At 34.4% G+C, this 27,958-nt stretch overlaps 2 protein-coding genes across 3 annotated transcripts in view; one reads left to right on the top strand and one right to left on the bottom strand.

Annotated features, from left to right (window-relative positions):
- Nucleotides 1-27,958, top strand: part of LOC139129121 (carbohydrate sulfotransferase 3-like) — a 90,554-nt gene that overhangs the window by 5,922 nt on the left and 56,674 nt on the right. The window lies entirely within an intron of this gene.
- LOC139129118 (voltage-dependent calcium channel subunit alpha-2/delta-3-like) lies at nucleotides 3,215-26,965 on the bottom strand. 2 transcript variants are annotated; one of them, XM_070694770.1, is made up of 21 exons: nucleotides 26,759-26,965; nucleotides 25,250-25,321; nucleotides 24,826-24,887; nucleotides 24,354-24,421; nucleotides 23,481-23,532; nucleotides 22,642-22,751; nucleotides 21,535-21,637; nucleotides 18,633-18,725; nucleotides 16,587-16,667; nucleotides 16,121-16,233; nucleotides 14,347-14,415; nucleotides 13,507-13,568; nucleotides 12,766-12,801; nucleotides 11,800-11,862; nucleotides 11,061-11,137; nucleotides 10,633-10,708; nucleotides 10,136-10,187; nucleotides 8,965-9,026; nucleotides 8,062-8,191; nucleotides 7,075-7,267; nucleotides 3,215-6,503 (listed from the first exon to the last, which is right to left on the bottom strand). In XM_070694770.1, the coding sequence occupies exons 1-20, from the start codon at nucleotides 26,927-26,929 to the stop codon at nucleotides 7,215-7,217; spliced, it is 1,605 nt and encodes a 534-aa protein (XP_070550871.1). In that variant the 5' UTR covers nucleotides 26,930-26,965; the 3' UTR covers nucleotides 3,215-6,503; nucleotides 7,075-7,214. The 2 variants fall into 2 exon arrangements, with proteins under 2 accessions (XP_070550871.1, XP_070550872.1); XM_070694771.1 differs by lacking the exon at nucleotides 18,633-18,725 and having other exon boundaries at nucleotides 26,759-26,963.

Raw genomic sequence — 27,958 nt, 5'->3', positions numbered from 1 at the left:
GAGTGGATCGTATATACATGTACCTAGTTTAACAGTTTTTTTCAGAAATACTATCAATCCGCCATCAATCAGTTTCTAGTAATGTGCATTGTACTTCTACCACGTTTGTGTGTATATTGCTCCAGACATGAAAAAGTTCATGACAAAATGACTGCCAACTGACAATACTTATTGAACAGAACCAACTGACTTGCATATGTATATTAATTACTGTGCATTTTTTGAACAATATCAGCACTGGCATATCTGTTATTGGCTCTGAACATGAACATTATTTCACAGAATATCTGCCATACGTGATTGAAGCATAAAAGAAATTGAAATGCAACTAGGGTACACCTCTAACCATCTTAGTGTTGATTAAGCCCATTTGATGCAATCAGAAATTCTGCTTGTACAAGGACAAGTTGTAAATGGCATACAGTTTACGGTTACCACTGTTTGTTTAAAGGGAAACAGTCGTCAGAACTGCATGTGCCTGTGCGAGTTCCTTTTTTATAAACGATGTATTCCACATATGATATCTAGAGGCACCACATCATCATAGCTGCAACATTTAATCTATATGATCTAGGTTATGACAGATATGTTTTAAGTTTCATCAATCACCATTGTACCTTGGATACAGTGTTTACATTGGTTGTATGGGTCCCATACCTACCTTTGAGCACAGTTCGGATGACTGTATCCCTTTAAGATTAAGATAATATACCATACATCACAGAGAGTGGTACTTGTTCAACTGTTCTCCCCATGTAACTTCTTCATCCTATCTACACAACAAATTCGAATTTACACACTAAATGGTGACTGTATACTTACGGACTATTGTCTACCGAAAGTGAATTTTCTAGTGTGGGGTCTTTGTGGAGTTATTATTATTATTATGAAATCTGCAGCTACGGTACTTTCAGTAAACACACTTGTTTGTATGATGCTAACAGCAGTGGTCCCATAAGAGTGGAGTTGAGATGAACTCTCTATTTCCCCAACAACTGCATTGAGCTATGATGCTAACAGCAGTGGTCCCATAAGAGTGGAGTTGAGATGAACTCTCTATTTCCCCAACAACTGCATTGAGCTTATGTAAGAACCATTATAACAGCTGTAATACATGGTAGCGGGTTCCACTGGTGCTTGCAGCATTGCTTGGATAGTCGATGGAAAGAATGCCAAGGATCCAAGTGTGAGGCTGAAGGCTGAACCTCAGTAGTAGTGTGAAGGATATCCAAGCAATGCTGCAAGAGCCTGTGGTTGGATTATGTACCTCAATCTTGAACATAGGGTACGGGCCAATGATTAAACTGTCATCTACAACTCTGGACAGGGTTGGTTTGCTCTTTGTACAAGCAGAATTTATGAATGTATCAGTCAGGGTTAATTAGACTGTGTTCACAAACACCTCTCCTCTGGGGAGGGGAGATTCCAAAAAAGTTCTCAGATTTTTTCAAATACCCCCCTAAAAAACCCTCAATGTGTTCAAGTCCCCCTTCTGACTTGCTATAATTTTGAAGCATAGGTCATCTGCTCCCAATTGTTATTCAAAGGTTGTTTGACCTGAAGCTTCCAGTTGTTATTGATGACACTGTGCACTATTCTAAATAGTTTGTATTCTGTCAAAGTCCTCAAAAATAAAAATGTACATACGGCGACATGAACGTTTGACACTGACCTAGACCCAATGTATTGTCAATGGGAGAATGTTATCAAATAAGTTATCTCCCAAATTGTTATTGAAAGGTTAAGTTGAAACTTTTAGTCATTATAGAGGACAGTTTTGCACAACAGAGGGGTTGGGTAAGTAGAAATCATGACAACCTAAATCTTTTGCCTCAATGTGGCTGCTTGGATTATAAATAAATTGTGTAATGTAGCTCAAAACTTGCACCCGAAGGGGGCGCGCGAAAATGGAAATGGCAGGAAGTGAAAGTGCCAGAAGGCATTTGAAAAGGAATTTGATCAAGTTCAATTTTTTCAGATCCCCTTGGCATATTGTAAATTTTTTCAAGTCCCCCTCCCCTGAAATCTCCCCCCAGAGGTGTTGGTGCATGCAGCCTTAAACACTTAGCTTAATTTCCAGAGGCGTGTTTATTGTATACTCTACTTGTACACAGTTTGATGAAAATCAGCTGAGGCAGATCTGTATAATGGCTCAGGATATCAACAAATTTGAGACAAAATGCCTGTAAGTGGAGCCACATTAAATGGTGGCACAAAACACTTGATGCAAATATACATCATTGTGCATTGTATGTGTATGTGAATAGCCTTTGTTTCTAGCCATAAGGTAGAATACACTTTGGAGACTCTAACAATTTTACAATGCATTTTTTTCTACCACTTGTGGGCTCTCATTGAGAAGCTCTGCACTGGGTAAGAAAGTTTTCACCAGCTTATTTATGTGGAAATCAAAAAAATTAATTTTACCCCATAGAGTTTACATAGGTATGGCGACCATTTTGAATTTCAAGTATCAGTAAATATTGGGTAATTTGTTCCAGTACCAAAGTTTCCATGGTGACTCTTCATCTTTACTCTTGATTCCCTTAGGAAGATTGGGCAAAAGTTTAAGTCTTTTAAAGGGACAAAGTCAGCCATTTTTCATGAAGTTTGTTTGATACGAGATGCTACTTATATTGTTTGATATGTTGAAAGGTTGTGAATGAATGTGTGACCATGCATACCGGGTACCATATTCGAGCCCGATTGTAGACACGATACACAAAACCATCGCGAAAATGAATGAACATGACCATTAATTCATTTTCGCGATGGTTTCATTTGTCTAAAACCAGGTCCGAATATATGCATGGTCATCCATTCATTCAGTATCTTTCAACATGTCAAACAATAATTAGTTCATATATCTTGCATCAAACAAAATTCATGAAAAATGGCCGACTTTGTCCCTTAAATTTCATGGCGCAAATTACCCTTATAAAACTCACATTAGGATAAAATGTGATCTCAATATGTCAAATTTCACAGAAACTACAAGGTTGAAAGTATTTAACTTTAATTTTTGATCTCTAATAATCTGATTTATGAATATTCAAATGCTTTCCTGCATCTGAATCTTTCTTTTACCACATAATTGTCTTTGAGGAGCTGAAAATTTCAATGTACCTACATGCTTTCTGAAATATTTGACTTATTCTGCAGGAGTCTTAGCATAACGTAGCTTTGTACAAAAGAAAACGACAAAAACAGCATATAACTGGAAAAGGGTATTTTATTAGCAATAAATCTTACTGAATTTGATATTTTGAAAAGTCTGTCAGTATAAACAGTGAGTTTCCCTTGCATGACGTCTACACATTTGCTTACTCAAAATCTACACTGGAAACTGCAGTCTACAATATTGCAGTTGAGCAAAGATGTGGAGAGTACTAGACTACAATCTATCAATAATAATCAAGAAACTATATACTCAAATGGTGACTGGTAAAGCGAGAGACCAGCTCAATTAATATTTCATTCCATAGTACTGCAAACTCAATAACAGCAAATCTCACTGAATGTCTGACAATTGCAGATATTATGCAATATTGGGATGGGCAATGCTTGTCATTTACTGTACAATGGACTTTCATACTATTTCTATGATTATTGTTTGTACCTTAATCATTAAAACATAGCCAAAATCATAGCTTTAAGCATTTCTTCAAAATTCTGTTGCTGTGCTTAGTCCATTTTAGCAACAGTCCATCTGCAAAAGAATTCGGCCAAAGAAAGGACTATTTGTACAGCTACATTATTCATATTATTAGAAGAACATACAGAATGTTTTGTGCTGGGATATTGCTGCAAGTGCCAATGAGATCAGTAGAGTGATCAGGTTACATATTGAATTCCCACATTCCTCTAAAATGATAATTGTCTTATGGCTACACTACAATGTATGTGCTCTGCAAAATCACAGTTATTTTTTCAGATGACAATGATGAAAATTGGAAAAAACATGTCTTTGCTTTGAACTGATCAACTTGATCAGCTACAATAAATTAGAAGTGGCATGCTGTAGTGTGTTTTGAAACCTTTGTGATTCACGTTACAATCACACATGTGGTCAATATTTGACCTGACAATTGTAGGATGTCCAAGATCTATACAAAGCTGGTTATGTTTTCAGAGAAGTTTATAATTGGATGGCCAAGTGAATTTTCTAAGGACAGAAGTTCAAATGTCTGTCAGTGGCATTCATATGAACTTAGCTAGGGAGTGTGGCTGCATTATAAAATGCAATTTGAAAGTATGGTGCAGTTCAGTGGTGTATGCCTTGTGTTTTTCCTAGAAAAAAATTCAATTAGAGGAATATGACTCCTGGGAGTGTGTCAGTTCAAAATCAGAAATGGTTGTCATTGCAGGTCAAATATTGAAAGTTGATGTTTTACGAAGAGACAAAGCTGCTTCCAAGAAAAATTTGAAGGCAATTATATTGTCACCTCGACACAGTCTAGTTACAATAATCAGCTATTACATTCATTTGTTCACATACTTTACCAAGAATTTGATAAAAATTACAATAGAATTTAAATATCTTCAATTAAGAGATAAAAGAAAACGTACAGCATTATTAATTGTGCACTATCAATAGTAATTTCATTGTTGATGGGTTTCTGTTGACTCCTGCTGTGATGGTCATTGCTTGTCATGTGACAGAAATGTTTATGAATATCAATGCTGGTCACTATACATACATGTACACCTATATTGTATTAAACAGTATTGATTATTTTCAGTTTTTGCAAATAACTATACAGTGAAACCAACATACAGTTCTTTTTGGTTAATTTTGAAGTTCTATCTTAAAATGTACATATTTCATATCTTTGAGCACTACATGAAGAACTTGACTACTTCTGATATAGTTTTCCAACAAAACTTATAACCTCAATTTGCATCCGAGCTATCTCACAAAAATTAGCTTATCTTATAATTAAACGATCATCTTAGTATTTCCTATCTTCAAATATAATTATAATTGAATAACCATTCTTTTTAAATAATTCTAAAAAACAAAAAGACACAAACTTGACTTTCTTGATATAATAGCAATATTAATTGCTATCATCTAATAAGGTGAAACATTACACAATAATGATGATGAGCAAATTAGCACTATAATTTATGATAAATTTGATATGCAGTTGCATTTTAACGAAAATAGACACTTCAAAATATTATATAGTCTCATTTCATGAATTAAATTACAATGACACATTTATACCCAGCAAACATTAAACTCTCTGATATCCACATGTAAAATAGAAAACAAATAACAATATTTCATCAGCCAATGTGAATTCAGCAATTTTGAACCAAAATTGAAACTAAATTCCATATCATAGATATTTTTAACTTTTTGGTAAAAAATATAAAAGATACAAAAAGAAGACATTCCTCAACATCTTTAGTTGGCTATCCTTTGTGGTTCAACTTTCTTCTTTTACATGATCTGTTTGGACCCAGGTAGACAAGACCTGGGTAAACAATCTGGCAGAATGATAATTGTGTCTCTATTAATTGTATACTATATGTCAATACTATCTCAACATCTACTTCTAGAGGATTTCACATCAAGGACATGAGACTACTGATCAGCAGAAAATTATGATGATGCAGAAACAAGGAAGAAGGTTTATTTCAAGTCACATTACACTGTTTTATACCCAACTACTTTATCAAACATTCCTCAATATCTGTACATGTTTAACTTTTTTAAAAAGCATTACATGACGTTTTGCAAAATCTTACTTCAATTTGACTTGGAGTCACAAAATTTGGAATTAATCCTGATTGAACAGCTTGTCATGTAACACTCGTGTAATTCCAATCAATAATTAGTAGTCTTTAAGATATGACACATCAAGTGAAATATTTTTCCAAAATCCAACTATAAATAGTGGCTGATAAACCGATCACATGGTCAGTTTTCATTCAAGTCAAATATGACTTTTTCAAGCGATATAAAAAACAAGCCATCATGAAAGGAGGTTATCACTGCTTATTTTACTCAATTATTAATCCTTCAGCATTATATTTCACATCATTTGTGCAGAATTCACAGTGATGTATTCTAATCAAACAATTATTCAATGAACAAACATTATTTGTCATATTTGGAATGCATATATCAAGATTGACTTCATCCTACATTAAAATTCATCACACTATCAATAACTACTTACAAACATCGATAACATTTGACATTAACTTTATATAATACTGCAGATATCAAATAACAGTTACTTTAATTGAAGACATCAGATCAACAAAGTTAAGATTGTAAATTGAAAGTAACTCAGAGATGATGGTGACTTGGGCAATCCCATCAGGGTAGAGTCTCTTTATATGCTGGAAGATGGAGACAAGATGTTGAGAAGTAGTTATTGGGTTTGAAATAGTTGTAAATGTTTGCAGGCAAGATAAACTGCAAGTGTTATGGTAAGGATGAGAGATGGTTGAATGTTGCAACCACTGCCACAGTCTTCGGGATTCTCCTGCAATACAGTGAAATAAGAGATAATGTTAGCAATCACACAGCAATCTCAACACCTAACCATGTAAGATGTTGTCTCAACCTTTCAATATGGAGATGACATTGATTTCATTGTCCACAAAAAACAAAGGAAACTAGTGAATTGTCAAATATTACTTCTACTGTGATTGTTGTCAAATCAGGTGATGAAATGATTTATTTGTACCAGAGTTTTTGTTCGTATACTCCGTCTATCTTCTAAAGGAGCTTCCAAAGTTTTCATATGGGAATTGTCCGGAATAGAGATTATTTGTAGATCCCTCATTTTCCATCCCATTCACAGAAATCAATGCCTATTTCACGACAGTAGAAACAAAGGACACAGAGCCTGTTTAACAAACACTCAATTCCCCCTCCCCCCCAATTACACTGACTCTCTATTGCACCGTTACAATATTGTTAAAATTTCACTCATGTCATTTTAGGCCTACCAAAAGTTAGTTCATGGAGAATTCTGATCACAGTGACACAGTTTGTGTTTTTGATATGATGGTGATAAATTCAAGCTGATTTAGAAGTTCCAAGTTACTTACTAAAGGATGATATGCATGGCATGTTTCTGGTCTTGTGCGGTGGCGCTGTTTCTGTAGCCTTTCACACCTTTCAGTTTCATTATATTCTTTTTTCCTTGGTTCAAACATTGTAATGTTTGAGTCAAATTCACAAGTTGCGTCTACCACCAGTAATAATAAATTACTGTCTGGAATTTCTTGCACAGAATAAGACCTGGAAGAATGTGTGAAGTAATGAACAAATGAATGAATGACCTTACAGATAAATAGATTGATAGATAATTGTTTTGAGGAAAAGTTTAAAATCTAGATACTTCTACTGATATATGCTTACATTATAAATCTGTTCACAGTAATCTAGGTAGTTTGATTGCCTGTGTCCAGGAGACACTGACAACCATATAGATTCCAACATTATTTATTGAGTGTTTGATTGTTGTTTCATTTCAAAATATATTTGTTTTTATTCCCTTCCTGTGTGAAGGCAATGTGACTTTTACAACTGTAAAAGGCAAATCACAACTGTATTCACCAGTTTAACTTGAAACATGAATTTACTTTACTTTGTGAAGCACACCACAACTACATAAACTAACAGTGTTTACTGCAAATGAAAGGAAACCTGCGGAAAACTTCATGTACATACAAGAAACTTCAAAACTCCTCTAAAAAGTATGCTATAAAACACAGTATATAAAGTATATTAAACTGACACTAAAAAATTTGGCAAGGGCCTCTTCAGTCAGGCAAGCAGGGTGGGGTGGGGGTGGGGCAGTTGATGACCTAGAGATAAGGTCAGGCAACTACCCAAAGTTGGATCCAACTTGCGAGCCGAAAGTGTGGGAAATAGCAGAATTACTGCGGAATGGGGGTCAGGATGGAATCCAATGCCTAAGCAAGTGAAGAATGACTGAACTGATTTTCCTCCTCTGTAAAGAATTGTACGAATGTATATAACTCTGTATAACTACACAGTGATGGTAAATGTTAATGAAATATCTGACTTACTTTTCACACTCATTTTCACACCCATCGCATGATACAATTGAAGTTTTGTTGCTGCTCTGCTTACCAGGTTTATGATCAAAAAATGTGTAGACCTTGTCACAGGGGTTGTATGAAAATGTGTGTGTACGTGCTGTAAGAAATGAGAATACATGTTAGTGTTTGTATAATTGCAGATTTAATTTACCTGTTTTTTTAAGAGTGAACTTGCTCAAAAAAGAAAAAGATTTGAACACCAACAATGGTGTAGAGGCTTGGATGGGGCAACACACAAAGTAGACTGAAATTTTATTTATGCTGCAAAGCAGTTCATACTGCAAGCAGACAGATTGTCCACCTTTTGAATAGTTTACAAATTTATAACGTTGTCACTGATATGTGCAAATTATCAAATCATTGAGCAGAGGTAGTGTTGTTATCAATTATTTATTGCTTGTGAAGAATATGAACTTTTGACTTGAATTTATTCTGCATTTCTACATCTCTGAAAACTGAATAAAAATGTGTGACAAAACAACCACAACCTGGACCAGCCTTTGGAATTGGGAAATCTTAGGTAATTTATCCATCTAGTACCAAATTTTCATGGTGACCCCTGATATTTATTCTTGATTTGGTAAGAGAATGGTTGAAAGTTTCATTAAGGAGAGTTTGAGCAGCAAAAAGTTTAAGTCTTTCACTTTCGAGGCGCTCACTACCTTGAAGATAGACATCCCTTGTATTTGGTGAAATGAAGTATAACTGCCACAACTTAAACATCATATACGAGTGATCAATTCCTTACTTACTCCTAACAGAAATTTTATGAGTTACATAGTATCAGTGATGGGATTGAAATTTAAGATTGTATTTTCTCTAGTGACACTATCTATTCTTAATTTTTTTTTTTTTTTTACAATTACTTACTGATAGGTTGAGCATTAGCCCCAGAATACCACCAATCATAAAAACTAAACTGTACCAGTGACCTGAAAATGAACAAAAATATGCTGAGTATACTGGATTAGTGATATACCATACACATGCAGTGATGCTGAACTACACACTTGGGACACATAGTCCAACTTTCAAAATCTTACTATTTAAAGCTGGTCTACAAAAACAAAATACTTTTTCCAATAAAATTTAATACAGACTGAAATGGTTGAAGTCAAGATAATTATTGTTCCTCAAATCAAAATTTGGTACACGTATAGACATTGTATTGGGACCTGATGTATATTCAAGTTTTTTTAATAGAGTTTGTTTGCTTATTTTTTCTCACCAAAGTTGTAAGAGAGTGAAAAAGTATATTTCATTTTTACTGAGAAATATATTACTCTGGTGAGTTGTGAGTTTCCCATAGCAAAGTATAAAAGATTAACCTTTTAACCACAATGGTTTGGTCCAAACCTATTGTTTTCAATAGTGATTGTGAACCTGTTTACTGGGCATTGGGATGAATAGGTTAAAAACCTTGATTCTGAGGTTTGCTACCTTTCAGAGGAAATACAGAAATAGGATAAAAATCTTATTCTAAAATCTATTTACAATGTCTCATCATAACAAACTCTGTACACTGAGAGTCAATAAACATGCGCTATTTTTCATTGAATCGTGTTATCATGTTTTCGCATGATGCAATTAGTTGGCTACTTATCAAATATAGAAACTAGCCACATCTCTAGTTTCACATTAAAGTTGTTGAATTGAGATTTGATAATTCAAACCGCTGGAATGTGTTTGCAGACTCCATGGTGAGCTATTTCAAGTGTTCTAGATGACACAGTTTGCACTGAATCATTACTGAAATACTAATACCGGTGAGAATGTTGAACTGGAAATCTATGACCTGCCGTCAAATTAGTGAAGGGAAAAGTATATGAAATGGCTCCGTGGTTGGAGTATAAAAAATCTACTGAGTCGAATAGTGACTAGAGCTGTCTAAGCACCTCAGTTACACTTAAATCTCAGTACACTAATGTAATCTTCATGTATGCAAACCAAAAACAATGTATGACATTAACTTTTGATAATACATATATTGTCTAAATAAACTGAAAGTAAAGGTTTGGTAACTGTAGAATGTTATACTTACAGAACAAAGTAATGTGTCCACCATTAAAGTATGCAGTCACTGAGAAAAATGGCTGTCAAAGTAGAGAAAATAGATGAACTACATTACACTACATGATGAACATTGGAAATTGTGTTACAACCATAACATGCAATCGATAGAAGAAGACAATTTTCTCCATCTTAAAAGATGCCGAATGAAATTTATCCTGAGTACTGCATTGTTTTTAACCTCAGTTCACATCATGGCATCATGTTCATGCAGTTCTGAAAGAAATATGTACATTACAATTATCATAAAAATATCACTTAATGAGGTTTACACATGTCAGCTTCTCATACATTTATTCAAAAATGAAACATGATTTTACCTGCACATACAAACAACATGATAAAACAAGGCTCATGGAGGTTCAATTACTTCATGTTAAACAAAATTTGTGAATGATCATGAGAAAATGTCAGAAGCTATCGTTTTAATACCCTCTATTTTCAAAGAGAGCAAGGTGTGAAACTTACATCTAGTAAGAATGAGGCAGAACTGCCGCCTGGATCAGCATTTTCACACATTGCTTGAAAATCTGTTATGAATATTCTGAAATAAATGAATGACAGGAAATAATAAATTTATCAATTTGCGGTAAATTTCAGAAATGACAGTTTCGGTGATTTGACCTGTAACTTTGCAATACCGCATCTCAATGCAATAATTTTAAAGATTTTGAGTAAGTCTGTGCAAGGAAATCTTTCCATACTTTTGTTATCGTAAAGATTTGATTGTAATTTTTTTGGTAAACAATGTTGTTATCATAAAAGTATCATCACCTGGTTGTAAAGAATTTCAACAACTTAAAAGTTCTCTCACAACTGAGTCCTAGACTTGAGGAATACATGACGATGAACATAATTGTACATTTTTTCTTAGAGTTAAGGGTTTTTTATTTTACCTCCTGTAGATATCATCAGGTTCCTTGGAGAGATCAGCGGCAATGATACCATCGATTTTACTGAATGCTCTGCCAATCTGAAGAAAATCACAAATCACAGGCTAAAATAACACAGCACTAGCTTCTACGTGATTTGATGTTCCTGTTATTTTTGAAATGATCAAATGATCAATTATGAATTCAAGAGTTCTATAGGAGCGATAAATTCCTCCTTTGTTACACATAAATACCTTCAGGGGCATTAAGTTCCCTATGTGTTGACACATAGAAATATGAGTAATATCAAAATTTATGATTTTCATATTCTTTCTCATTCCATGCCTATTGTAAGCCCTGCAATTTGGATATCTGTGGTGAAACACTGACTGGACAGTTTGCCAAATTACATCTTTTACCAGATTATTATCTGGCATTATCATTGTATGAAGTGACTAGCAAGCCCACAGTACATGGTTGGCAATTGTCAGCACACTTAAAAAATGTAATAAAAAAATTTGTCTCTGAGGTGATGTCAGCTACCAACCTTATCAGCCATGTATTCATCAATGGTGTGTGCTGCTTACTATTACAGATTTGAAAATTTGATTGTGGTATTGATGAGGGATGGTGTTACCACTGGGTTATAGGGACTTTGGACAGACAGCTTCATTGAATGTTCTGTCCACAAGTCTGTGCTGCAAGAATCATGAAACTCAAAGAAAGCATTTTAGCCACTGGCTGAGATGAACAGATGACTTACATCACTTGTACTCTCTGACATGACGACATAACCACTGTTATCCAGCAAATAGCAGTCTATATCCTGTGAAAATAAAACCAAAATAAAGGATTACAGAAGGATTACACACTTAATTTGTATTCTGTGTACCACATATGGTAGTGATGATAAGGGGGGGGGGGGAAATTATTCATACTGTCAACATTTCTTTCTGAATTCATCTGATTTTCAAAGGAACAGATGTTGGAACAGTTGCATTGAAAAATATTCTACCAAAGTCCATTCCTTTACCTGAGAAAGAATTTTCAAGTTGCCATTACTGCGCCAGACACTTTTTGCTAAATATAAAATTTCTGAACATTTTCACCTCTCTCAGCCTGGTGAGATTTGCACAGTATTTAAAATTGTTAAACAAGATAATACTTGCAGAACTTTTTGTATAACAGCATACATGTTCATCTATACAATGTGAATTTTGTAAATGGGCCAGGCTGGACTAGCGTAAAGCTATATATCTAGCTCCATATTACCATTGAATTGTAAATTTTGTATTTTGTCTTTCATGATATGTGAGGTGTATTATTTTTCATATCATATGGTAACAAAGTACATCATCATCATCATATTCTAGATTTACATTATTAATGAGAGCGACTTTACAATGTGAAAGCTGATAAAAATGCAAAATGTTTGTGTCACTATTGTATCATACAACCAGCACAACAAGTACCACATTTTCATCCATGTCATGCAAGTATAGACTAATTGTCCTAATCTTTCTTTGCAATGTTCTAAACAGTATCACTGACAGTTGTGGCTATCCGTTGCTTGTATCTACCAGCAAGACGTTGACCTATAATAACAAAATGATCGCATACAAAGTATACTATTTGATAGAAACAAGTTTCCTTCTGTAATTGACATAATATATAGTTCACAGCCACTAAAATCATATCCATTTAACGATATGTGATTCTGTAAACTTACCAATTCTGAACAACTCCGACAACCCTCACCATTGCACTAAATATGAAAGGGAAGACAATTTAGGCATCAGCATGTTTGTGTATTAATTTTTCGTCATTTCAAAAATGATTGATACTCTCCAATCTTTCACAAATGAACTATAATAATGTATTTTTGGTGCTTGAGGTAGATTTTACTGACAGGACACCACGTCACCATGTAAGGATGATGCCCTAGACATTACATACCTCTGCAATCACTTCTTTAAACAATATTTGACAAGTAGATCTGATAGCCTTCACAGAGTAAGAAAAAGCCATTTTATCATCGACAGAGAACACATCACAAAATACCCTAGATATGTTACATTATTTCCCACTGAACATACCTAATAGTATGTCATACTAAACATTTGGCATCTGACATTCAAGTGAACAGTAATGAAGTAACTACAATAATACCACAGAGTATTACAAAAATGATGTGAAGTACTTTTAACCCTTTCCACCCTGACCCCATGGTGACAGTGACATCATACGGACATTTTTTTCACAGCCGGGTTCAAGGGGTTAAATCACGATCTCGCACATATAACTTCTATTTGCATTTAGGGATAATCAATCTTTTGTGTATCATCATGCATTTTGTATGAATCTCAACTAAATACACTCTGAAGTATACCAGCAGTGTATTTTTAAAAATCTATGGTGTACACTATGTAATGTTTAATTATCCAACACAAGATAAGAAAGCTATACATACACTTTCTGTAACATTATTAAATATTTCTTCAAGGAGAGCTGTTCTGAACTGGATTCCAGCAACTGTTAAAGTAGAAGACACAAAGAATGTTCTCTCAGTTCATTCAAATGACTTATGATTTGACTCCCTTTTGGATTGATGAAAAATTCAATCCTCTCTCTACCAGGCCCACTAGACAAACCATAGAAATAAATACACTTGGGAGAAAGAGAATCAATTTGCATAATTATTATGAGTGACCTAAGAATTTACCAGGAATTACTGGCAGTTTCTTTAAAAACCTGTTCATCTGTTCAATCACAAAGATTACATTATTTTGGGAACACATGACTGCTAAGTTGAGGGAGAAATATAGAGGCTTTATTGCAGAACAGAAATGGTAAAACAATTGCACACAATGAAATTGGCAAATCTCAAGAGATAAAAAAAGCCTAGTTATATCAAAGTTCATCAGTCTATTATTATACAGGTACATGGTTGAATTGATTGTATTTTTTTATTGTAGAAATCTAATAATGATATTTTTGTATGGAGGCAGTTTTGAACATGTCACCGGCTAAAAAGAAGTAGTGTTACTTCATTTCATAATACTTTTTTGTACACATAATTATTTCAGTTTGGAATAGAATAAAGAATATTGGGATCTGTATCATTATTCTGGCTTGGGTTATGCGCACTTATCATGATTACAACATTTCAAACATTCCAAACATTCTTCCCTTATCGAGATCGATCAATTGATCAATTGAGAGCTCGATCGATTGATCAAGAGAGAGAGAGAGAGAGAGAGAGAGAGAGAGAGAGAGGCGAGCTACATGTATACATGTATTTTGTGCTTACCAGCAACAGCAGCTTCCTGAACCATGACAACAGAACTGGCGGTTACTAAGGTGTTATTATCTTCAATATCTGTAAGATGAGGATCATAATGGTTATATTTCAAAGACTTAAATTATCATCAAGATATATCTGTAAGATGAGGATCATAATGGTTATATTTCAAAGACTTAAATTATCATCAAGATATATAGATCAGATTATCAATATCTATCCAATAAAATATCTTGATGATGTTAGGGACCGTCTCAGATTGTTGCATAAGTTCAAAGGAGATATTTGACCTCCATTCAATTAGTGAACTTCACATTCACACTTTTATTTTGTGATCAGAGGTTCTTTGTGCGTAAAAATTAAAAAAACTGCACATTCGTGCCAACAAATTTTACAGTTACTGTAACTGTTTCAAGCTCGTTGTGTTCCAAATACAATTTACCGACAGTAACATTGTATCATAAACCTTTCATTCATCAAATTAAAAAGATAAAAAGTATGCTATAAGTGTCTGCCTGCTCTAACCACATCTTGTCATTTCACTCTCACTGTGTTGACAGAACAGCACTGAATACTGCAGTCCTCACGACATGCATGATTCTCGGTAAATTGTTCTCTCAAGCAAACGACAACATTTCGCACTTTTGAACTTTCGTTTAGGGGGAGGGGGAGGGGGTTTTGATCTAAACAAAGGAATTTCGTTTCTTGAACTTATGCCACAATCTGAGATGGTCCCTTATCTCTTCTCTGGTATTCCAGTGAACAGAGAAAACCATAAGAGTGCAAGGGAATTGAAATTCAACACACTAATTCATTGTTAGAGAGCCAATAGATAAGGTAAATGAAGATATGGATATACACTACAAAAAAATTTAAAACATTCAACTGGTGTGACAATGCTGATTCATAGATCTTCAGACATTTGAAAAACATTTGTGGAGACCTAAGGTCACCATTATGATATAAACTGTAGATACATAGAGACCCAGTGTCTTGTGAATCAGTAGATCAGGCATAGATTTTGATGATGTATACACAAAAATATACCCACTATCTAACATATTATATTTTCTGAGGAAATTCATAAATTTATGTGATGTAAATATGATGAATTAAAATTAAAAGGAACACCAAGATTATCAATATTGTTTTCATTTTAAAGAAGTTTAATTGGTGTTCTGAGCAATACATACTCACTACTGATATCACTAAAATAATATTAACAAGTAATTGCTACATGTGGTACTTTATGGAATATGTTGCTATGCAACAGCATTGGTTAAATCCTAAGATTGATTTGTAAATCCTCCTTTTTTTTGCTTTTTATGCTCATTCTGAATGTTTTCACTAATGTCAAACCGGCCTTGAGGTTGTATGCGCCTCGAAAGTGAAAGACTTAAACTTTTGCTGAAAATTTTCTCAAGGAATCTTTCAACCATACTCTTTTAAAATCAAGAATAAAAATTGGGGGTCATCATGCAAACTTTGGTAGTAGAGAAACAAATTACCTAAGATTTAACAATATTTGAAATTCAAAATGGCTGCCACCATGTGCTAACTCTATTGGAGAAAAATAAAATTGTTGATTTTTAAAAAACTAAGCCAGTGAAAATTTATCTTACACAAAGAGCTTTAAAATGAACCCCACAAGTGGGAGATCAGGGTAAAAGTTTGAGAGTTCAAAATATCTGTCCCTTAGGCATGTTCTACCTTAAAACCCTGAAAACTCAAGGCAACGACCATTAGAGAGAGATCAACAAGACATAAACTTGACCTTGCTTACCTGAATCTGATGAGACAATAGGTACAGAGTACAAAAACCTGCCTTTGCCTAATTCCACAGCTCTGGTATAGTAATCTTCCTGTATGGTGTTGCTGTTTTCCTCAAGAAAGTCACTGTCCATTGAAAGGAATAATTTATCTGGTTAATGTGGTTCAAGAAATGACTCAGAATAATTGAACAACCATGTATGTCAAGATGCAAGCTAAAATATTAAAATTCCTTACAATTGTAATTTGTATTTACATTGCATGCATAAGTTGTTATACAAATTTATCATCCCTCAAGAACAAAATTCCTTACAATTGTAAAACTGAATGTAAATTAGTAGTGATCACTTTTTTTCTTTAATAATTTATGTAGGGATGATTTTCGATGGTAATGTCTGTTTCAAGTGTGATGAAAGCTATAAAGTGTTAATTTTTCCAATTTCATTTGAATGCACCATAGATTAATTGTCTTTACTTACGTTGGTGTACGTGACATTTTGTTATAATTAGATCTTGTCAGGCCACCATGAGTGCCAACAAACTGCAGCACAATGCCATTGCTGTCAAAAACACAGAAAACAAAGAAAATTCTGTCATACTTAATCAATCAACACTGATTATTGGTACATCAATTCTGAGGCATTCTGCCAAGTCATTAGTGTTAAAGGGAAACGTTTATCATCACCAATGTCCTGATTCAATAAATGGAAGCTCAAACAATCCTTTGTCTTATATTTTTATGCAGTCTGTTGTGAAACTGAAGTTCAATTAGAAAAGTTTAGAAATGAACAGTATTGTATTTGACCTAATTTACCTAAATATGAATTCAAATGAGAAATTAAATTAGTTTTCCAATGAATAGCATATTGAATTGACAATGAACAAAGACAGAATAAAAGCTTTGGTGAGATTCTTGTAGAGTGAACAATATGGGGAAAAATTATAATATTATAATGCTGTAATAATCACAGCTGTGCCTTGGGTTTCTTTGTAGTGTTGCAAATAGTTACAACAAACCAATAAACACTGAGTATACATAACTATGGTGATAGATACAAAGTATCGATATGCCAAGAATCAGTCTGAGAATATATCTAAGTTGGACATTGTACATGGTTTGCTGATGTATGCTATGTCATTGCCATGACATTTGGCTGTCTGAAGTTTTACATCCAACTTGTAGGTTCCACCAGGATAGTCTTCCACCTTTATATGTAGATTTCCTAAGACACTGACCAACCAATCAGCTTAGCCCCATTTACAGCATTCTGTGTGAACATTACTCACTATTGTGTAATATACGGTATACCATAGGAAACTTGAGTTTCCTGTTGTACACATGTACATGTCAATCCTACGTACATGTAAAGTTATTCACAATAGTGAAAATTATCAAAGAGTGAAATTGATAAATGAATAATTGTGGAATAAAAATCTGTATATCTACCACAACAGCACTGTACATTTCATCTCATGGCTACAATGGACGACTACATGCATTATGTGAATTCACTATTTGTATCTCAAAGGAGCTATTGAAAAATTCAACAAATACTTAATTTAGTAATGAAGACAGAATGAAGGCAGGGCTTCATCTTGTCTTGTGATATAACAGAGTTTACAGTGACCATGGTAACCATGCAAAGATCACGCATAAAGTGTTAGTACAAAACTGACTTGACAACTGAGTGTAGGAATCATTGAGACTTCAGTACATGGTGCAAAACAATACATGTTTGATGGATATACATTTACTTTAAATTGAAATGCTAAAAATCTTCAAGGATATTATATGATCTGCAGGACATTTCTCCTGAAATCGAAGCTGATCTGTGGCTACAACTTGGCCATTGAAAACACACTATTTCATGCTGGATTGATTCTCACATGTTTCCATGGCAACATTTATTCATTTTTCATTATTGTATCCACTTACTTTAACGATCAAAATGTAACATCATTTTCGACGGGTTTTCATACAATATCCTTACAAGATTTGTGAATACAGTCCCTTTTTATGGACAAAGTTGATGGATACTGGGACATGTAGCAACTGTATTACAGTACAGTTAAATTCCAAACATTACAAGATTACGTTTAAAGTCCATAATATCATCAGAGTTGGTGATATCCAATCTTAAAACAAAATTACATTTTCAGAATGTTTGATCTGGTCCAACTGTATTTCAAGTTTTGTGCCTTTTAATAAATTAAATCTCTCTAGCAATCATGAGCAAGATGTGGTACCCTCAAATTGATTAAGATTGGATATCCAATACCCTTTACATTGTTTTGTGTAAAGTGGAGAGAATTGCCTTTGAGATCAGGTATTATTATCATTAGAAACATTTCCCATTGCAGAAAAAAGGGAGGGGCAAATTAGTGGGAAAGAATACGGATAAAGCCATGCACTGAACTGTCCACAACACATACTACGGAATGTGCACCAGGTTCTGTATATGTACAATATACATAATGTACATAGAACATCTGACTACAATGCTAAGACCTACTGAACAACTTACCCAGGCCCAATGGTCTGGTCTATCATTTCAGTTTTATCATCAGCCTCAGCATTTGAAATTTGATACGTAGTATCAGTAGGACCACCATTAGTCCTGGACAATAAAAGACCCAACATCTCTTCATAGGAATCATTTTGGGAATTATGAATCTTATTGATGAGGACTTGCGCCTCCTCCGGATTTGTAGCTTTCTTAGAAATCAGTTCATGGACTGATTTATTCCAAGAGGAAATTATTTCAGATACCTCATATGCTGTGACGTTGGCAGCCGCCACAGAATGTGGAAAAGGGCTTTGGAGCCAGCCATGCAGTGTGAACAGATGTTGGCCACCACCATGTGTACGATACATGCAGATGATAAGATGAGAGTTTTGGGCAGACATTGCAGAAGTAGAGATGTGATAGACAAGTGTTGAAAATAGTGATGAGTCAGCCAGATCAAAGGCATGCGTGCAAAGATAAAAGAAAAAAATATACAATGATCAAGAAATTAGCCTTGCAGTAGATGAAACTTACTTGTAAGAAGAGACTCATGCGCATATAGTGAAAGAGGAAGCTTTCATGTCCTGCTTTTATCTGATATCTTAACAATGAATGTTCCTTCAAGTTAAAATTGATTTTGATGAACTCAATGATGATTGCCAAATGTACAAAATTACAACATTTATCCATAACAATTCAATAAGTAAATGATGGCGACTTTCATTCTAAAGAAGTGTAGTGTCTTTTTGGTCAACACGATCTCAAAATGAAGGACCATAAAATTCACATGCCTTAAAAAAACTGTGCAAAAAATGATGCAATGACTGAATTGTGCATTTGTTGTGTTCAACAACAGTACATTCAGTAGACAAGATCATTACATTGCAATGACAATGAACTTGATCTTCATGTGTGATTTGGCCAAATAATCAAGACATCAATGACAAATCGCAGTTGCTGGACCAAGTTCATTGTCAACTGTTCAAAATCTCTGGAAAGGTAGTAAAACTTCCAATTGCAACTACCAATCAAAACAATGGTGAAATATCATTTAGAAGTAATGATTGTAATGAACAACTCTTGAATACAATAATGGAAACAGCTGTTACAGCTTTTCTAGAAAACATCACACTGTAAGAAAATCTGGGGTTGCATATGATGAGCATGACAATAATTACAGATTGTATCATTCATTTTGATATATTGACCAAAATCATTTGAATTTTTATAAAGTTTTTCTCAGCAACACTATCGCAGTACTCAAATTGATTCATCAAAGCTTACAGCAATTGCAAACTCATAGAGAGCTAAATCTTCTATGCAGTGTCCACAGATATTTTGCAATGTCAATAAATTGTATGTAATGTTGTGTAGCATGACACTCCATTTGTGCAGTCTGAAGGTGTTATGCAATATGTATTTTGACCCAAAATCTTATGCAAACTGATATGCTCAAAGGTTGAGCACCAGATGAATTGACTAGATGAACATAGCTACTGATGTTAGATAGAAATGTGCATCAAAAATTTTTAAGACTGCAGTAAGAATAAACTGAACAGTTTCATCGAGTGAAATTATCATCAAGATGAAACAAGATACGTGACAATGTACTGTTAAAAGGTTTGAGAAATATGATGTTTGGAAATCAGATTCACTAACACATGCAATGATAAACTTGACATAAAATAATAGTTTACATCATAATTGAAGTATCTATTATTAGGAATAGAATTGCATGGTTTCATCATTCATGAGGCAACATACAATTAGTGTCATGATCAAAGCTGTCTGTTGTCTTTTTCAATGTCAACCTGATATTGAATGCCTACCTGACATCAAATGTCTACCTGACATTGAATGCCTACCTGACATTGAATGCCTACCTGATATTGAATGACCTGATATTGAATGCCTACCTGACATTGAATGCCTACCTGATATTGAATGCCTACCTGACATTGAATGCCCACCTGACATTGAATGACATTGAATGCCTACCTGATATTGAATGACATTGAATGCCTACCTGACATTGAATGACATTGAATGTCTACCTGACATTGAATGCCTACCTGACATTGAATGCCTACCTGACATTGAATGCTACCTGACATTGAATGTCTACCTGATATTGAATGCTACCTGACATTGAATGCCTACCTGACATTGAATGCCTACCTGACATTGAATGCCTACCTGACATTGAATGTCTACCTGACATTGAAGGCTACCTGACATTGAATGCCTACCTGACATTGAATGTCTACCTGACATTGAATGCCTACCTGACATTGAATGCCTACCTGACATTGAATGTCTACCTGACATTGAATGTCTACCTGACATTGAATGTCTACCTGACATTGAATGCTACCTGACATTGAATGTCTACCTGACATTGAATACCTGACATTGAATGTCTACCTGACATTGAATGCTACCTGACATTGAATGTCTACCTGACATTGAATGTCTACCTGACATTGAATGCTACCTGACATTGAATGTCTACCTGACATTGAATGCTACCTGATATTGAATGTCTACCTGATATTGAATGCCTACCTGACATTGAATGCCTACCTGACATTGAATGCTACCTGACATTGAATGTCTACCTGATATTGAATGCTACCTGACATTGAATGCCTACCTGACATTGAATGCTACCTGACATTGAATGTCTACCTGACATTGAATGTCTACCTGACATTGAATGCTACCTGACATTGAATGCCTACCTGACATTGAATGTCTACCTGACATTGAATGCTACCTGACATTGAATGCCTACCTGACATTGAATGTCTACCTGACATTGAATGCCTACCTGACATTGAATGCCTACCTGACATTGAATGCCTACCTGACATTGAATGCCTACCTGACATTGAATGTCTACCTGACATTGAATGCCTACCTGATATTGCTTTCCTTGTTGTCAAATTGAGCTTCCCAGTACTCCTCCACTGCTAATGTCATGTTTGCATCAAACAACACCTGTTTAATCAGATCCGGATTACCTGCCATCAAAACAAATGCAAAAGGGACATAGAACTGTTAACCTGTTCACCCCAGTTCCCTGTAGATAGGTCCACACTCACCATCAATAACAATAAGTTTAGGCCAAACCATAGTGGTGAAAGGGTAAAACTTTGGAAGAACAACTATTACAAGGTTGATTAATTTTCTTTGGTTTTATATTTTCCTAGGGATGTTTGTTTATTCATTTTGCCATCGACAGTGCCAAATGGCATCCACTTATAGATCAGGAAACAATATAGAAACAAATAAACTCTAAGGAAAAGCTGTTTTACAAGGGATAAATAGAACCATTTTCGTGGCACATGATGATACAAACAAATACATATGCTTTTTAAAGGACTAGAACTCTGACTTTTGATGAATTTTCAACTATTTTTGTTTTTAATGTCAACTTCACTTTTTGTTCTACTCCGCAAAGCATGTTGAGATACACAGTAATAGCTTATCAACTCAGCCTGTCCATGTACTTTTATTGTTGACAAATGAATTCTGGTCTGGACTAGAAGAATTCAAGTGTAGACAATAACAGTGCATTTTACACATATCGACGCTGTATTAACAAGCTAAATAGAGGGCGTTTCAACATGCTTTTGGGAGTAGAACAAGAATTTGCAATTGGCATAAAAAATAAAAATAATGATTAAATTCACCAAAAGTTAGAGTTACTGACTCTTTAAAAGTCAAGTAAGAGTCAATACAAGAATCTGATTCCAAAATGCATTCATTAGCATCATTAGACAAGTTATTGCTTTGGTGCTGAGCATAATTGTTTATTGTTTTGTAGCTATGCATAAATTAGACAGACAAACGCTGCAGCTAATACCTGTAATCACTAAAATTTCAAAATAGAAATCAAGCGGACAGGATCACATCATGTTTCTTCAAGATGGCCAGAACCATCTAGACTCTTGAAATACACAGACATTTGATGGTTTGGTGTTGCATTATGGGTAGTTTGAAGAATATTTGACCAATGACTTACATTTTTTAATATACTCCTCATCATCAGTTTCGGTTGCATTGACATACTGGACAATCCTCTCTAACTTTGACATAACTTGGGCTTCTTCGCTTCCAAGACGACAGTATATCCTTCATATACACAAAATGATATTCATTAAGGCTGAGGTGATCAACATTTGTTTTAATTCAAGTAGTATGTGCCTTGAAAGTGAAAGACTTAAACTTTTGCTCAAATTTTCCTAAATGAAATTTTCAGCCATTCTCTTATCAATAATAGCAAAGTTTGGAACCAGTGAAACTAATTGCCCAACATTTTACAATATTTGAAATTCAAAATGGCCGCCATCCCTGTGTTAACTCTATTTTGGGAAAATTAAATTTCAAATTTTAGGAAACTAAGACAATGAAAGTTTTTTTGTCTTCAAAATAAGCTCCCACAAGTGGCAGAGCAGAAAAGAATTGTATAAATCTGAGAGTTCAAATATCTGTCCCCGAGGCGCATTCTACCCTAAATCACAAAGAAGACTGAGTTGCCGTCTATACATTTTTAGCAGTAAAGTCAAAGTTCCGGTACCTTTACAGAGAAAAACAACAACTTATTGTCAACAGATATTCATTCAGAAGAGATAATGACAATTTTAAAATATCTCCATTTTTGCATTTGGTTTGACATACATCTCTTGTCTGAATTTCTACAAAATACAATGTAGATTGTGAGGAAGTTAGTTCCAAAAAGGTACAATGAAGTTCTTCCATCTTAGGAAGAAATGATAAACATAAGAACTAAGTTCACAAAACAGCAGGCAACCCTACTCTTTCTTAAGATGTACCGATGGTATACAATGAGAAGTGCCTTACCATTGGCGGGCTGCAGCTAAAGTTATTGGCTTCTCAGTCAGAGATTTCAATCCTGCAATGGAGAAATAAAGGGTGTAAAAGGTGTATGATGGGAAATTTGTCAATCAGTAAAGTGGACAAGAATTCAACAGTAGATACTTCTAAAGTTGTACATGTTCTTGTTGTAAATTCTGACCTGTCATCACTGGCCCTGGATAAGTTCTCTGCCTACAGGGGCTAAAGCAGCTCCTTGCCTACAAATTCTAGATCTGAATTTCCAAGTTATGATAAAGTATGAAGATTTGAAATAACAACATGTGGTGGAAATAACAACTTATTATACATCTACCATTGAGAACAATAGAATTTGCATACGCTAAAAAATCTGTATGGAACGTGCATTCAATAACATGTACGGTTTCCAGGCGTCCCATCCCCAGCGGCTGTAAATGCGTGTTCACTGTTGAATGATTTCAAGGGACCCATGGGATGAGTGCCAGAAAATGTCTCGCGTGCACTCTGTATGTAAGAGTGTAGTGCACACACTCCAGAACTTGCAGAGGCCATCTGAGATAGTGTTCTGTGCTTGCACCATAAATCGGAAGAAAATTGTTGACATTGCACTTAAACGGTCACTACTCTGACAATTTGATGCCCCAGCCACGAATGTTAGATGTATAATAATAAGCATATCGGGTGATACGCTGCACCAGTGTCATCGTGCATCCTTTACGGTATTTTCATAGTAACCTCATAGTATGCACCTTGTGATATGTCAAATACATGATGACACTAATTGTACCAACTGTATGATTGTCGTATAAAAAGTGATATGCATGATGTAAAACTTTGAGGGTTAAATCAAGTTTGTAGTGTTGAATATATTTGACTTACCCTCTTTCAAAGACAAGTTTGGCTCAATGATAAATTGACCATAATCATTTACCAACACTATACCAAGACTGTAAGAATGAAAATGAAAGATAGTTTGATATAGTTACTTAACAATGTCTACACAAGTGACATAATTGATTATTGATGCAATTATAAAACCTTGTTCATTTCAAAACCCGGTAAGAATATATTCTAAGTTCTTGTGATTGAAACAGGTTAATAAATCATGAAGTTACCATATTGTTTACAGATATTGTAATGCAATGCACAAAAGATGTACCACAGAATCCAATTACAAACCATCAATATGAACTCTGATTGGCTGAATACTAATTACCTGAATGGTGTATCTTTCAACTCTGATTGGCTGAATACTAATTACCTGAATGGTGTATCTTTCAACTCTGATTGGCTGAATACTAATTACCTGAATGGCGTATCTTTCAACTCTGATTGGCTGAATACTAATTACCTGAATGGTGTATCTTTCAAGTCTGTGTAGTAGTAACTGTGACTTCTTGTCGTTGCTCGTTGCTGCAAATCAAAAGAAAACAAAAACGACTTTGTCTCTTCATACTTAATTGCTTGCTTATTTTCTGCTTCAACCAAAACTTCTAATATTATAATTAAACAGTATTACAATACTGACAACACTGGTCAGAATACGGATTGAACAATTATAGTTCCAATTCTGTGATGAATCTTGCAGGTAAATCTAAGTAATGATTATTGGGAGATTGGCAATTGAAATAAAATTCTATTATGCCCCAATTTTGACTTGATTGGGATAAGGGTGTAGGTAATGCAAGATTCTTGAACATATCAGGAGAATACAAGGAAATTCTCAAAGACATATGTTTGAATTCCCTGCTGATAAACACAATTGTCATCCTTACCAAATTTGAAAGATGAAGTTTCACCTCCATGGTCAAAGAACCTGTTGTTCTGTTCACCATTGCTGTTCGTAGCTGTCAATAAAAATCAGATGTAAGGATGTTAATCATGGACATGACATCATGCATGCACAGAGGCAAGTTACTGCGTATTGTCTTCGTTAAACAACAATGGATGTTCATCTACCAGTACTGTTATGCTTTGACAAAATAAAAGAAGACTATTAAATGTCTACATCAAAACCACGACATTCATTAAAACCTGAAGAAGTGTGAGTAATATAAAAAAATTATGTTAGTAAATGAATTAGTTGTCATTACAGATGGCAGACCTCAAAGCTGAGAAAAACCTCATTTGCATCTACAAGTGGATTCTGCTTCTCAAAACTTCTTGTGAACACAGTATTAGTAAAAAGTGTCTCTTAGTACACAAATAACACAAATCACCGTATATGGTAAACATGTACATATCAACAGATGATTTGCTCTTTTGTTGAAGCACTGCGAACAAATACGTTGATTTCAAAATTTTGATGAGGATGGCTTTCTCAACTGACAATAGGATGTATTTTATATCAAAATATTTTCAACCGTTGTCATATTTATGTAAAATGTTGATTTTTGTGGCTGCTGCCAACATGATTATGCATCTACTGTATTCATAAACATTTTAACTTGTGAATACAAAGAATACGCAAAACTTATCTAGGCACACAACCAACATTGACGTGATCAGCAATTTGAATTTCCTTGTTGTCCATATTGAATATCATAAATAATCCTTTAAAATGTTGTTTCAACTTTAAATGTATCAAACCTCTTTTTTCTACTAATAATAGTTAAAACAAGTGATCATCTGATGTACCATCATCTTTCAAATGATACTGTTGGTAACGTAGATGATGTACCATCATCTTTCAAATGATATTGGTGGTAACGTAGATGATGTACCATCATCTTTCAAATGATATTGGTGGTAACGTAGATGATGTACCTCACTATAGTTTCAAAGTTTGCTCATTTAGTAAAACACATCAGAATATTTTGTCAACATCAGAATTTAATATTTCAATGTTTCAGAATACAACATTTGGTTTGGGCAATTTTTCAGTTATCTGAATATTTAATGATCAAATCTGGTGAGTGTAGAGCATGGTTGTAAATGTAATCAGTTTTAATACACCGTGCGTGTACAGATATGAGTTCATGATGATCACTTTAGTCTTCTTCTCTTTGCGTGGAATTGGCATGGAAAAAATATGGTGGCCTTTGGAAAAGTGCATCAAAAGAATAGTGTTTACTTCAGCACTGTCAATGGGCACTGTGTATTTGGAACCCTGTCACACAAATATTAAATTAACAATTCGTGCATTGATTTCAGTAATAGTAAATATGATATTGTAGATTAAAGGAAGTGTTAAACATTAATTTCACACTGTAACATAGATAGTTACTGTTCAACTCTAGGTTTTGTTAGTTGAGTTGAAATATGAATTGCTGTAGTAGCTTCACCTGCATGTCATAGTCGACATTGTAAAGAAAATCAGCGGCATTGAACTGTTCATACTCAGTGCTTGGCGTGGTTGCTATGGTGCCAGGTGTAGAGAGCCCTGTTATAAGACCATCCATGCCTGTTGTCTCAGCATTGCTGCCATGGTGCGATGTAGTGTTTGTCATGTTCATGACATACTGCAGATGATGTCAAGTGATGGGTACAGATGTGAAATGCATGCAGAAACAAAAATGACAAATAGCATGCAGTGTTTGTTTGATATTATCATGTGGTATGTTTCAATAGTTTGAATGTGCAAGTTTATAACTTGCAAGAGTATGTTTCTTTAACTAAACAGAAGACTTTTACAGAAGGCAACTGATCTCTATGGCACTTGATAGCACTGCTTGACTTTATATGCTGTAGGTAAAAGAATTCCAAAGCCCATTTTCTTACAAAATTAAACTTTCCAAGTTCCTGCTCTAGAAAAATATGTCATTAACTCTACAAAGTCATTACTTTTTGAAAGTCACTGTGATAAATATCAATTGAAAGTTTTTGTTACAGATGATGGTTTCTATTAAAGGATTTACAGAACTTGTGTTGAATATGTATAATGCGGTACTAACTTTGCACAATACACCATATTAAATGCATTTAGCATATATACAGGTTAGAAAATCTAACTTGTCTCTGCAATATCCAGTAATGGTGTGGTTGCTATGCAGTAACCATGGAAATATTTATGCTGCCAAAAATAGAATCTGAAATTACTCTATCTACAAAACACTGACTGAATGCTTCATGAAAATGTTCTTTTAATGTTATATATGGACAGCATAATGCACAACATATCAATAAACATTAAAGTAAACAATCTATGTATCTTGAAATAGAAAACAACAATTAACTTGATACCTGATCTGAAGTTTAGGAATTGCAATTTTTTGCCACAGACTCTGAAGTTGTCTTTAATGGCACAAGTCTTATAGATCAGTATATTTCTCTCAACAGTGTGAACTACAGAAATATTGGTGTTTCTGATGTTGGTGTTTCTGATGTTGACTCACACTAAATATAGCACAGTCCAGCAAGACTGGTGCCTTGTAACTTGCTAGGAGTCAAAAGTATCACTGAATTACTGGATTTGCTCATCTAACATAACAAATAACAGCAAGGTATTTAATTTATGGTACATAGTCTTTTTAAACTGATATATG

Source organism: Ptychodera flava, unplaced genomic scaffold (assembly GCF_041260155.1).
Source record: "Ptychodera flava strain L36383 unplaced genomic scaffold, AS_Pfla_20210202 Scaffold_93__1_contigs__length_395732_pilon, whole genome shotgun sequence".
Taxonomy (NCBI): Eukaryota; Metazoa; Hemichordata; class Enteropneusta; family Ptychoderidae; genus Ptychodera; species Ptychodera flava.
The sequence above is the reverse complement of the archived record's forward strand: the minus strand, read 5'-3'. Positions and strand labels throughout refer to the sequence as shown.

Coding starts and splice junctions, on each gene's coding strand:
- LOC139129118 (XM_070694770.1), bottom strand. CDS start 26,929: ATGAACATGACAAACACTACATCGCACCATGGCAGCAATGCTGAGACA. Junction 23,533..24,353: donor AAACTTGTCTTTGAAAGAGG/GTAAGTCAAATA, acceptor TCTCCATTGCAG/GATTGAAATCTCTGACTGAG. Junction 16,234..16,586: donor AAAATGTCACGTACACCAAC/GTAAGTAAAGAC, acceptor TTCAATGGACAG/TGACTTTCTTGAGGAAAACA.